The sequence below is a fragment of the Podarcis erhardii genome (assembly GCF_964252035.2).
Source record: "Podarcis erhardii genome assembly, chromosome: 12".
Taxonomy (NCBI): domain Eukaryota; kingdom Metazoa; phylum Chordata; class Lepidosauria; order Squamata; family Lacertidae; genus Podarcis; species Podarcis erhardii.
The window spans coordinates 33,921,904-33,935,730 of NC_138513.1; the positions used below are offsets into that span (position 1 = coordinate 33,921,904).

Below are 13,827 nucleotides of genomic sequence, written 5' to 3' on the forward strand. Positions count from 1 at the left end.
AAAAAAAATTATATATATATATATATATATATATATATATATATATATATATATATTGCCAGCATCCTATCTTAAATATCGTTTGATACTTGGATTAGGGTTGCCATATTTCAAGAGGTAAAAATATGGACACCCCCCCAAGTTGTTGAGCCAGAAAAGGTTATCTTAGATACATAAATACATCAAACCTGTATTGCTGAAACTGTTAAAAGGAATAGACAAGAAAATGGGTAAAGAAAAAAGAGAAAAAGCTTTGATTTTATCCCCTGGATCCTGCAACACCAAAAGAGGGCCAATGTGGAAGAAAAATATACAGCACTGTAACATCTAATTATCCTTTTTAAAAAATATACCAATTTATAAGTTGCATAACCAGTACAGAATACTGGGCCGGCCAGTGCTATGCAGTTGAAATGATAAAACTTCCACGCAGTAGCTCATAACAAAAGTCCCACACTTTTGTTCAAAAGTTCTAGTACTTTTGCATGAAAGGATATATACATATGATCTTCAATTAATTCCACTCCAGGGAATATCAGCTCCAGGTCACCTGCATGCATACTTGTTGATTTCAAGGGGCAATTTCTATGTGTCACACACCCACCCTTAACAAACAGAACTTTCAGATTTTAACTCTCACACTTTCCCCCTCTTGAGTTTTGCCAATGAAAACAGTTCAGACATCTGACTGAGAGTCATTGTGTGTAAAACAGTGAAGCAGTGACAGATCAGCGATGAACCCTGATGTGAAAGCAATGAGTCGAACTCTTACAGTCATCTGAGATCTAACACAGGGATTGACAATTAACTCTTATTTTCTCTCCTACTCCCACAGGCAACTTAAATAATACAAATGCTAGATTGTTCTTTGACATGGTGCTAGTATATATGACAAAACAGGTGGGCAGAGTGAGCCTGACCCCACAGCTCCACTGATAAAGAAAGAGCAGAGATTGCAGGCATCTTTGCTGCCTGAAAAGATGAACTCTGTTGGTGGGCAGGCCTCATATGCTGCAGAGGCCCTTGTTATGTGTACAGAAAGCTCTGTAGGCAAAGATCTACCATGAGTATTCCTGCTGACAATAGCTGGTGTTACAGCACACATTGGGATGGGCAAGTTGAAGGCAGCCTTTTAATCTTATAAGGCCCCATAATTCACTGGCGAGACATCCCCATCTATGCCAGCCTAGAATTGCATACACCCTCAAGTGTCTTGGAAAAAACAGGACATCCTGGTTTTTCCCCCTGCAATAGCACAGTAGCCATTTTGGTCACAGTGATCGCATGTGATTTCACACCAAGATTTCTGGGGCCCCCCTCCAAAAAAAGTGGCTTTTTCAGGGCCACAATCTTGTGCAACACTCAGAAACATGCATGAAAGCACGGCACTGCGAAATGTCTGTCTTTTGGGCTCTGTTATCTTAGATGGGGGGGATGCAGGTGGCATTGTGGGTTAAACCACAGAGCCTAGGACTTGCCGATCGGAAGGTCGGCAGTTCGAATCCCCGCAATGGGGTGAGCTCCCATTGTTCAGTCCCAGCTTCTGCCAACCTAGCAGTTCGAAAGCACATCAAAGTGCAAGTAGATAAATAGGTACCGCTCTGGCGGGAAGGTAAACGGCGTTTCCGTGTGCTGCTCTGGTTCACCAGAAGCGGCTTAGTCATGCTGGCCACATGACTGTACGCCGGCTCCCTCGGCCAATAAAGCGAGATGAGCGCCGCAACCCCAGAGTCAGTCACGACTGAACCTAATGGTCAGGGGCGCATCCTAGTTTTGGGACTCAACATGTTGGGGGGTATGGAATTGGCATAAATAATTATCACACCATTCAAATCTGTGGGAAACAGTTACAAAGAGAATTGGATGCACACAAGGGGAAAACAAAATACATTCAGCACCTTAGCTCCTGCCCCAAGCTAGAAGGGCTTTGGAAGTTGTGGATGATACACCACCCTGTAATAATATTATTTTGGCATTTCATTAGTACGAAGTAAAAACATTTGTAGAGCAGCGATTCCACTGGTGGCTGGACTAGATGGCCCTCGGTGTCCCTTCCCAACCTACAATTCTATGATTCATAACAAAGAGGTTGCAAATGAGTCATTAAAAATTATGGCTATACACAAACCCACCAAACACTACAAGCACATCTGACTCGCTCAAGAATCTTGGGAAACTACAGTTTACAACTCGTAGCAAACTTAAAAGCTAGTTACCAGGAATTGGTGTGTATGCAGCTGATAATACAAATTCCCTACACCTGTTAAATACACCTTAAATATAAACATTAAAACCCAAGAAATCTATTGCTAGTCACTGTAATGCTACGTTAATGTAAAGGTCTTGTACTTTGTGACACCTATAGGCAAGGAAATCAAGACCCAGTAAGTTACTTTCTTCCACAGATTGGCTTAATAGATGTTGGAAGTATACCCTTGATGGTTACACTAACATGGTTTCTTAGATTAAGAGAACAGAGTATCAGACAGGACAGCTATAATACAACATTGCATTAGAGAAGGGTTTTGTACAGAATCACTGGCCTACATGGCAGCATGTCAGTATGTCAAATCCCCAGTCCAGGGTCAAACAACTTGTCCAAAGCCCAAACCAAAGCAACAGTCCCACAGAGATCCTGGAGTATACAAGCTGAGGTCCATCAACATGGGCAGTTGAGCAGACACAGCACCTCAGCTTTGCTGCCCTTTTGCACTTTGCATGCTGATTGCAGCATCTGGGCTTGGAGGCATGTGACCCTTAGCTGTTCTGAGCCTACTTCAGCTGAGGAATCACACACCTCCTCTCAGAGCTAGTGAGCCCCACCCGACCAGCTAGGGAGCTGGGCTGTGGGCCCTTGCCTGCTTCAGCCAGCCTCTTAAGGAGCCCCTCCCACTGCTCCCTACATGTCAAATCCTGCCATGTTCATGGAGACAGGGCCCCCTCTGGCTCTTGGTGATGGGTCCTGCTGCTCTGGTTCCTGCACACTGACCCCCATCCCCTCGTCATCCTCCGTCACCCCGTGAGTACTTCCTACACCAACCTCTCCTTCCCCAACCCCAGCTTGCCCCAGTGTGTGCCACTCACGGCTACACCCCCTTGCCAGGTTCCTATTCCTCCTCCCTGTTGTTCTGCCAGTTCATGACAGGTTTTCACCAGGTACTAATTATGGGTTTACCATTGAGCATGAGAAGGCAAGCTTAAGTTGTTTACAATTGTTTTGCATATGTGAAGCAAGCTGTTTCATTATTTGTGCAACTGTTGGTCTTGAGTTAAGAAATATTGCTGTAAGTTATTTCAAGGAAAGTCTTCTGGAATGTATCCACAGGGTTGTTGTTGTTTTTTTAAAAAGATGATCATTAGTGTTGAGATGATTATCTAGTATTTTTATGTATGTAGCATCTATAATGCTGTTTATAGCTAACTTAAGAAAAAGTAAAAAGAACAACATCTACCCTCACATCAGAGTGCAATGTCTGTGTGTGTGTGTGTGTGTGTGGGAGAGAGAGAGAGAGAGAGAGAGAGAGAGAGAGAGAGAGAGAGAGAGAGAGGAGAGACAATGCCTCGCCTATTTTCTTCTATTATGGCATTTTGTTGTATTTAACTAAATATTGTAGACATCCAACACAAAGTGGTTTCAAACACATCACACATTTAAGGCACTTTTAAAGCACATGCACTCAGTAATCCTGGGAACTGTAGATTACTCCACCTCCCAATCTGCAATTCCTAGTACTCTTAACAAACTACACTTCCCATAATTCTGGATGGGGAAGTAAATATATAAGGCTGGGGTGCTGTTTGTGGAGTTTTTTGTATCTTTATTTTAGAGTTATGTGGAAATGGCTCTTTGGTTTTGTATTTTTAATGTTTTACTTCTTGGTTATGACTTGCTATGTTGTAGTTACAGGGGGTTTTTTTAATGTTGTAAGCTGCCTTGAGCATGGTTTGAATTGTGGAAAGGTGGTATACAATTAAATAATGTATGTATGCCATCAGTGATCAAGACAGATCCCCACCACCATTAAATACACCTTAAATATAAACATTAAAACCCCAGGGGAGAGTTTGCTAGCAAATCTATTGCTAGATACTGTAATGCCACATTAATGTAAAGGCATTGTATTTGTTGACATTTAAAAAGCTTTGACCTGGCAAGTTCCACAGTTGGTTTTTCCTAATATTTTTATAAAGGTCATGTTTATGGTATAATAAGCACACACGTGCAAGAATTGTTAATCAAAGGACTCTTATATCATCAGCAGATTTTCAAAGTTTCTCCTCCACTCTCTTCTGAACATAACTTGCTCTTTCAAGAGAACCACAACGGGATTAAAAAATAAAATTATTTCTTCCTCTCTTATGTTGCTATCATGTCTTGAAATGAGTGCTGTGTTATTGTGAATGGAACCTTACACTATCTACTCAGAAGTAAGTCCCACTGTATTCAATGGAGCTTACTCCCAGGTAACTGGGTACAGACTGGGCAGCCTTACACTGCAATCCTAAACATTTGTACTTAGAAGTCCCACTGAGTTCAATAGGATTTACTCTCTGGTATGTTCCTGATCATTCTCACAGTTTCTATCATCATCATCACCATATCCCATCTTTTCCCCCTGACAGGGATTCAAGGGAGCTTATAGCTTAAAAATAATTTCATTATTCCATTTATCTGTGGAAGGTGTTGTATACGATCCCTTCCTTTGCATATTTTTTCTTTAAAACAATCCTGTGAGTCAGGTTCAGCAGAGGGATCCAATGTAGATGTGCATATGACGTCTATGTGTGCAGCAAGATCAAACATGGGAGAAGCTTCCTGATGTAGAATAGGATGTCCCTATTTTCACCTGAGAAATGTTGGAGAGTATGTAGGATGCCAGCAACTCCAAAGCATATAGCAAAATACTAAGGGCCAAATCAAGCCAAGTGAAGCATTTTCAGTCCCTTTATTTCAACAGGAAAGCCAACCGTGACCTCAGTCAAAGGGACCTAAAAATGGTAGGACTGGGCCCTATGTTTATTCAGCTAGTTCAAAACAATCAAATATTCATTGTTTTTGTTTTGATTTCTTTAGAATTCAGCACATTACTTTATTAAATACACGCTGTAACTTGAACCACCCTGAGCTGACTAAAATATGGATTAAAGTAGTGTTTAAAGGTATCATTTACAAAGACACAATAGAGTACTTATCTAACTGAGATGGCGGGATAAGATATTTTGGGGTTTGTTTGTTTTTTACTAGTACTTACAAAGGAAAAACCTGAATGGGGCCAGAGGCTGGATAGATTTCACAATGGGATTAGACATTTATAAGGTTTTTATAAGTTTTGTAGTTAGCTATCACTTACATTTACAAGTGTTATAAACATCTATGCTGTCAGGCATAAACTAGTCAACAATTGATGTGGGTTTCGAAATAGCTTTTTTCTTTGTTCAACAATTGTGTTATTGAGGTTCTGCCAAATCAAGGATCTGAAATTTACTCTCTGGCTTTGGTTCTCTCTCAGACTGAACATAAGCCAATAGTTACAAGGCCCAAGCTCAGCCATGTCAAATGGAACTTCCTACAGGCTTTAACTTTCCCATCTAGTACTCTAGCATGGTAAGCATGAGCTGCTGGTCCTTTCTCTCTCTCAGGACAGGAGCTAAGAGTAGACTGCTATTCCACAAGTGTTTTGCTCCACATTCTGAAAGGTAATGGGTATCTTCTAGGCCACCTCCATGTCTCCATGACAGAAGACGAGGAGTTCCATAGGATAACGCAACACAACAGAGAAGGCTGGGACTACAGGGAGGACCTCCCCTAGAGACCAAAAGGCTTGGGCAACACCTTGAATTGGTGATGCAACACCTTCAACTGGGTGTTGAAGCAAACATGCAGCCAACACAGTTCTATTCTGTATTTTTAGTTATGCTAAAAAACCAATTTGCCAGCATACTTATACTGCAGTTTCATGTTTTATGGCTATTGTATTTTAGTATTATTATAAAGTGATGTACTTTATTATTTTCATTTTGTGAGCAACCCAGTGAGCATTATTATTGGTCAGCCAATATAAATTGCTGTAAATAAAACTTATCAATAGCGTGCAACTATAGAGTTTACTATATCTATACTATAGAGTTTACTATATCACCCATCTCACAGTGCAGGACCATCAACATATTAAGTGTGCAGATCAACTCACACAAGCAGACCACAAGAGCATTACTGTGAGGTGCCTATATAAGCAATAACAGTAGATGATGTGTATAAGTAAACCAAGCTATGTGTTTGGTTGATACCTCTCCCCAACAGGCTGTGAAAAACTCCACAATGACCTCTTAAAAATGGTGAACAGCCAGTTCAATGTAGAAACACAGTTCAGTGGCAAATCTCATGCTTTGTGTGCATAAGCTCCCAGGTTCCATTTTTGACATCTCCACTTAGAGGAATCAGGGAGGTAGCAGATGACAAGAAAGACTTCTGCCCAAGACCCTGGATAACCACGGCCAATCAGTGCAGACCAGCCTGGGCTATTATGGACCAATGGGGCTGTTTCATATGTTTACATATGGTTGTTCAGGTTCAATGCATGTAAGTGAAACACAATTTACGAAAGAGGCAGAAACCCCCAACTTCACATGTGCAGCTAGAATTGGCATAGCTAACTAGGAATGACATCTTGACAACAAAGTGGGTAGTGCAATCCAAATGTTAACTCAGTCTGCAAGCAGCAGTGAAAAAGGCAACAGAAGGATAATATGACATTTATATAACCAGTGGTTAGGGCTGTATTTTGCATAGTGTGTACTACTACTACTAATAATAATATTAACAACAACAATTTTATTTATTTATATGCCACCCATCTGACTGGGTTGCCCCAGCCACTGGGGGGCTCCCAACAAAAATAGTAAAAACACAATACAACATCAAATACTAAAAAATAGGATAAACGTATCCTATCTCAGATCAATCCTAAAGCTGGAAAAGGCACAAAAGGGACAACAATGATCAAGAGATTGAAGCACTTCCCTTATGACATATGGTTTGGGAGGCTATTCTTTTAAAAGGAAAAAAAGACTACTAGTAAGGACCCAGTGAAGGCTTAAAGGATAGATAAAAAGGGAAGTACTTTTTCACACAATGCATAATTCACATGGATTTGCTGCCACTAGATGTGCTACAGGCTTAGATGGCTTTGACAGAAGATTAGGGAAGGGGGGGCGGAATCATGTTTATTAGGTCAGTCATGGGAAGAGTTGAATGAGAACAGCCAATCTAATCCAGCATTCTGTTTCGCACAGTGGACAACCTGATGCAGCAGTCTTCTCCCACAGTTGTCCCCTAGCAAGTGGTACTCAGAGTCATGCTGCTTTTTGATCTTGGATATAGTATCTATAGCCATCATGATTTGTAGCCACTGAAAGCCTTAAACTCCATGAATTTGTCCAATGCCCTTTTAAAGCCATCAAAACTGGTGGACATCATAAAGTCTCCTGGTAGTGAATCCCATGGTCTATGTATAGTATTATTTTCTTTTTTATTGCCATTATTTTCACAACATTCAGCAGCTACAAGCTATGGTGACAAAAATGGAACCTCCAAGTTCCAAGTACCAGTTGCTTGATGCAAAGAGCAGAAAGGCATGTTCATGCCAAGTCCTTCTTTGGGGTTCCCCCCACCAAAAGTCTTTGTTTGGCCAACAGGATGCAGAACTATATGGACTTTCAGTCTGCTCCAGCAAGGTTTTGCTTATACAGTGGTACCTCGGTTTAAGAACAGCCCTGTCTACGAACTATTCAGTTTACAAACCCTGCAAAACCGGAAGTAGTGTCCCGGTTTGAAAACTTTACCTCGGTCTAAGAACTGAATCCGAACAGTGGAAGGGCACCGGCGGCAGGAGGCCTCATTAGGGAAAGTGCGCCTCGGTTTAAGAACGGTTTCAGTTTAAGAACGGACTTCCGGAATGGATCAAGTTCATAAAGCGAGGTACCATTGTATTCTTAAAATACTGACCTAATTATTCCTTCTGAACTCCAGATAGGGTGATCAATAAGACTGGGTATAGGCAGTAGTCAGAACTATCACAAAGTGAATCTTACTGGAAAGGAAAGCTGAGCTTTATCATGTTTTGCATCAAAATAATTCCCACACAATTTCACTGTAGGATTGTCCTGTAGCAAAACGGATGATCTAATCTCAGTAAGCAGAGGATGCCAAACTTTCCCTACTAAAATCTGTTAAGAGTGCCTATATTAAAATGCACCACATTAATAAAAAAAACTGATCCTTTTTCTTGTGCAGAATACAAATATGGAACATATCAGTGGGGTAAAAAAAAAAAGCAAAACAAATAGTAAATTGACCAACACTGATATGCAAACGATTTCTTTTTTTTAAAACAAAATGTACACTAGACAGCATCTTAAAAAGTAGAGACATCACCTTGCCAACAAAGTTCCGTATAGTAAAAGCTATGGTTTTCCCAGTAGTGAAGTATGGAAGTGAAAGCTGGACCATAAAGAAGGCTGATCGCCGAAGAATTGATGCTTTTGAATTATGGTGCTGGAGGAGACTCTTGAGAGTCCCATGGACTGCAAGAACAACAAACCTATCCATTCTTAAGGAAATTAGCCCTGAGTGCTCACTGGAAGGACAGATCCTGAAGCTGAGGCTCCAATACTTTGGCCACCTCATGAGAAGAGAAGACTCCCTGGAAAAGACCCTGATGTTGGGAAAGATGGAGGGCACAAGGAGAAGGGGACAACAGAGGACGAGATGGTTGGATAGAGTTATCGAAGCTACCAGCAGGAGTTTGACCAAACTGCGGGAGGCAGTGGAAGACAGGAGTGGCTGGCGTGCTATGGTCCATGGGGTCACGAAGAGTCGGACACGACTAAACGACTAAACAACAACACTACACTCCATAATGAAATGATATGAAATTGAGAGGTTAACTAAAATTACACAATTTTTATTGAGAAAATGTGCAGATCAGATACAGCTTTCTCCTACGTTACCCCAACTGCTACTAAATAACAAGAAGATAATGATGATTCACAATGCTACAAGCTCACGAAGCAAAATGACAAAATACTGTCCCTTCTGGACCAAGGAATGAGTTACTTGAAACACCACCAATTGTTAATGATTTAGAATAAAACCCTTTCATAAACAGGGCTGCTGTCCCTAATGCAGTTGGCACAAAGCGTGGAAGATAGGCAAAGAATTAGCTGACAGCAGAGCAACATCTGGATATATGAGTTGAGAGTCATAAGAGAAGAGAAAGTGTATTTTTAGGAATAAATATAGCTCAGCTATTGGTAAGTGATGCTCCCCACTAAATTCAATAGCTGATACTGAAGGAGGAAAGGGATAGGGAAGGAGCATACTTTTGACTTACCGCTGGCACCAGCTTCACACATCACGATTTCCTCAGAAAACATTTAAGTGCAGACATTATACATGCATCTTTAAGAACTCACATTCACATACATGTAACTGGCCCAATCTGTTGGAGTTACAACAGTATATGAGCTGTGTCACTGAGCTTGTATACATATTTGTATAGGCTACAGGTTGTCTCCAGGGTTACCTGAATATTCCATCTGCTAGTCTCTGGAGAAAGTGACAATATGACAGTTAAACCGTTGCCTTGCTAGCTTGAAATTTATGCTATTTTCAATGCGTTGTAAATAGTTAGTCATTTATGAAGTTTTTTAATATGTACTTCAGTTGCATGTTGAATTTTTTTTTCTGTCAACACAATCATCTGCGTTTCATATATCTTTACAAAAGTGTGGGAGGTGCAGGGGGTGGAGAGAGTAGGGAACAAAACAGAAATATTGAATTCTTATAGGAAAGTGTTTCGGCTTCCACCTTCTTCAGCTGCTGTGATGTAAATTAAAGGGTGTTGTAACTGAGGTAGCAATTATAGAACACAGAGGATGGAATATTCAGCTGTGCTGCATTTGCTCTAACTGCTCTTTAAAGCTGAATTGCAGCAAACACTATCCGAGTGTTCAGTGGATTGCCATTTGCTCCAATTCAGCTTTAAAGAGCAGGTTTTAACGGGGAAAACTCAGGAGCAAAAACAGGAAAGGCGCTCAGACACAGAGCTTTAAAGCACAGACGATGCCTAGAAAATGAAGAGGAAAGTGTGTATGATCCCTGAATTGAAGCCATGCGGTGAGGTTACGCTGTCAAACCTATATACTCATCTATATTGTAATATCGAGGCTGTGATTCCTTGGGTCGAAGTGGTTTGCAACTGGTTAAACCCCTATCACCATTTCATAGAACTAAATGGTCTTACAAAAAATACATAGTCAACTAGATAATGCATCATTATCAGATTTAATTTATATACCGCTTACTTGCCAAAATGGCTTGTGAGCAGTTTCCAAATACAGTATAAAATCAATTGTAAAATATGGTCACACATAATTAAAATACACAATAAACAACTGCATCAAAACATTAATATGAGTATCCATAATTAAAATGAATGGGTGAAGAAGCCCATTAAAACAGCATAACAATTAAATAAAACTTTGAATCCTGAAATATAATTATTTGGTACTTATTTCAATAATGCAATTTAGTTTTTTACATGCATATTTGCCAAAATACAAGAAATCCAATGTAAATCTTGAAAGCATTGCAACAGGAATGATGGAAGCTCCAAAGTCCACTTTCCACCTTCAGGTACAGATGTTCCCCTGGTGTGAACAAGTATAACATACTCCTCTTTGTGTCTAAATCTATCTGATTTAATTTCCATCAGGGGAAAAACTGGAAGTGCAAACTCTTGTACATACTGTGCTGGGGGCGTGTGTATGGTTGGATGTGCAGTATTTTGGACAGTATCTGTGTATTAAGATAGCAATGATGGAAGAAAAAAATTTCTGAACTACTACAGTAATGATTCTTTAGAAGTTTCTTTGCCATTTTCTGTTTCAGCTTTAAAGTAGAAAGTATTAAGTGACTGTGGAGGTATCTGTGTCTGTCGTGTGTGTGTGTGTGTGTGTGTGTGTGTGTGTGTTGCATGTTTGCATAACTTATCAGTTTCATTGCTTCTGTTTGCAGCCTTTGCACACAATTCTTCGATCTTATAAATGGTGTGGATTAATTAATTGATCCTGAATCCTGGTGGTGAATGGGAGAAACTAGAGAGAGACACAGCCCCTCCTCCTACAGATGAAATTGACAAGCGGTCTTATAAGAGTGCAGATCAATTTTGTCCACCACAGCTAGGGGAATTCTCTGGATTTTCCTCTCCAGTGAGTGGGCACAACCCAAGTTAACACCTGGCAGCCACATTTCAGACCAGTCTCGGTTTCCAAGTATTCTTCAAAGGCACACTCATGCAGAGCACAGTACAGAATGTATATCATGAATTACCACTTCAGTATCATGTCTATTTGGAAAACAGCACAGCTAATGCTGTCATCAGCTGTCACATGGGAATCCTGGACCAGCGTGGACTCAAGAGCACAGCCAAGTTCTTGCACAATTAAATTTCTAGAATGGGCAGCTGGATATACAAACTGTTGGGGAAACGAGACAGAAGATGGAAGAGAAACACAACCCTTTTCATGAGACTAGGAGGTGCCATTGTAAAATATGAGTTTCTGTGGATATGTGAAATCATGGAATGTAACAGCAGAAATCTATATGGAAATAAAGGAAAAAGTTTTGCACTTCCCTAATGAGAAATACATGATTAAGTGAGGGAAAATGTACACAAGCGTATTGGCTCCATCTCACCATCAAGTGCCACCAAGTAGCACCCATTCCATCTGACTGTAGAAGAGGAAGAGATGGGAAACAGGGCCACTCTAGGTTTTCCTCTCCCTGAACCCTTTTCATTCAAGCTGATCATTTTGAAAACTTTAATACTTTTAAGAACTGGTGCCTGAGCTTGCTTGTTTTCTTCTTCTCTCCTCAGCCCTTTTCCTTTTGTGTTGTGTCTTTTAGAATCTTGACGCTCCAGGCAGGGACTGTGCTGTTTCTTACTGATTTTATGTAAGGTGCTCTGGAAGCAAAGGCAGGGCAAATAAACAAAAACAAGACATTTACAAAAATGACAGGTTTCTGTTCCTTCAGTTTTGCCCTGCTGCAAGCATCAAATGACAAGCTCTGTCTCTATTCAGTTCTGGCCATATAACTAAACTCTTTCTTCTCCTGTAAAGCAGTAAGAAGTTATGTATTCAGAGAAAATTCATACAAAAGCGTTTCATGAACAGATGTTAATATAATATTGCTACACATATTCATGAGTAGCTAAGTGCAAAAATGACTGATATAAGAATGTGTGTGTGTGTGTGTGTGCATTTGAGTACCTATGAGGTATGTAACACAGCAGGCTAAAGTGAAAAAGTATAGGTACTTCCCCTTTCCTTTATCTCTGCCCCTTCAAAATACATTACAGTATTATCATTTCCTTTTACAACAGCTTTCACCTTAACCAATAAGATTCTATATTCTGTAGCCAAGCCCCCCTCCAGCATTCTCAATACCAGTTTTACTACATATACTATGTGGATTGGATTGGATATCTGCATGCAATCTTGTGCAGAATACTAACCTTCGTAGAATTAAATGGTTTGGGGCTTTATTTACTAGGAAGTGCCATGAAACCTGCAAAATTTCCATACTGAATTCATGTGAAATCCATCTTTCTGAAACCTTTTACAACTTGGCTTTCCAGTTCAGAAATGCTTGAGGTGTATAGTAATAACAACATAATTGAATCAAGTTAAAATCATGATTAAAACTATAAAACATGGTAAACATTAAAAACCAAGACTATGATAGTGCAAAGCTGCATGTGCACTTGGAAGAGAGCTAGATGTGCAATCAAATGTGCCTTTAACATTTTTTTGCTTTGTTTTAAATTGAAAAAATGCCTTTTATATTCAACCATGCATGTTACTCTGGCTTTGTATGCGGGTCTCCCCACCAACAGCTTTGCCATACTGTACTGTGGTGTATTCAACGCACTAAATTGATATATAGGTATTGATATCAAAGTGCCCCGAAGCTTGACAAAATGGAAAGCCTTTTAAGTGTCTCTCAAGCTATGGAGGTCCAAAGGCCTGCTCTTGGATATGCTGAAGTTTAGATTGCAGGGGGAAAGTTCCACTGCCTTTCCATCACATTTTTTCATTTTTTTTTTCCAACTGGCAGTGCTTATACCATTTCAGCTGAAAAGCACTACTCCTGAAAAATAATCACAGATAGTTTGATACACAGGATATGGAAAGATTTTTTAATTTAGATTTTTTTTGTGGTGCTCTGCTCCACATGCCAAAGAAAATTAATCTCAGAAAGGGAACCTTGCTGAATCTACAGATCTTAGCAAAGCAGAGAATAAATGGGAGAAGGCGCTTCAAGCTATTTAAGGTAGTGTGCAAGCAATATTAACCAACTTTGCAAAAGCGCACAGGATGATGACTCAAATGACGAAAAGAGCAATAGGAGTCTGCCCTGGTGTTGAGATTTTTAAGGAAAGCCATTCTCAACACCTTGTTACCAGGATGGGTGCAATGACACTGGAAAAGGGCCCTCTTTGTGGTGGGGCCTCACTTATAGACTGACCTCCCTCTGAGGTGTGGTTGATGTGACTTCTTTTCAGTGCCAACTTAAAATGTATCTATTTACCCAGGCATTTATGTGATGCCAGTTACTTGTGTTGTGCAATGGGATGACCTACAACATGGGTCAGCAAACTTTTTCAGCAGGCGGACAGGTCCACTGTCCCTCATACCTTGTTAGGGGCCGGACTATATTGGGGGGGGGGATGAACAAATTCCTATGCCCCACAAATAACCCAG

General features: G+C 40.3%; 1 protein-coding gene across 13 annotated transcripts in view; it reads right to left on the bottom strand.

The window, feature by feature from the left end:
• ZNF385D (zinc finger protein 385D) overlaps positions 1–13,827 on the bottom strand; it is a 583,216-nt gene that overhangs the window by 144,170 nt on the left and 425,219 nt on the right. Inside the window, exon 1 of one of the 13 annotated variants that reach the window (XM_081882146.1) lies at positions 9,585–9,612. The exons of the other annotated variants lie outside the window; for them this stretch is intronic. Coding sequence (XP_081738272.1) covers positions 9,585–9,597 — 13 coding nt within the window. The 5' untranslated portion in view covers positions 9,598–9,612. Of the gene's footprint in view, positions 1–9,584; positions 9,613–13,827 lie in introns of those variants that run through there. 13 annotated transcript variants of the gene reach the window in all.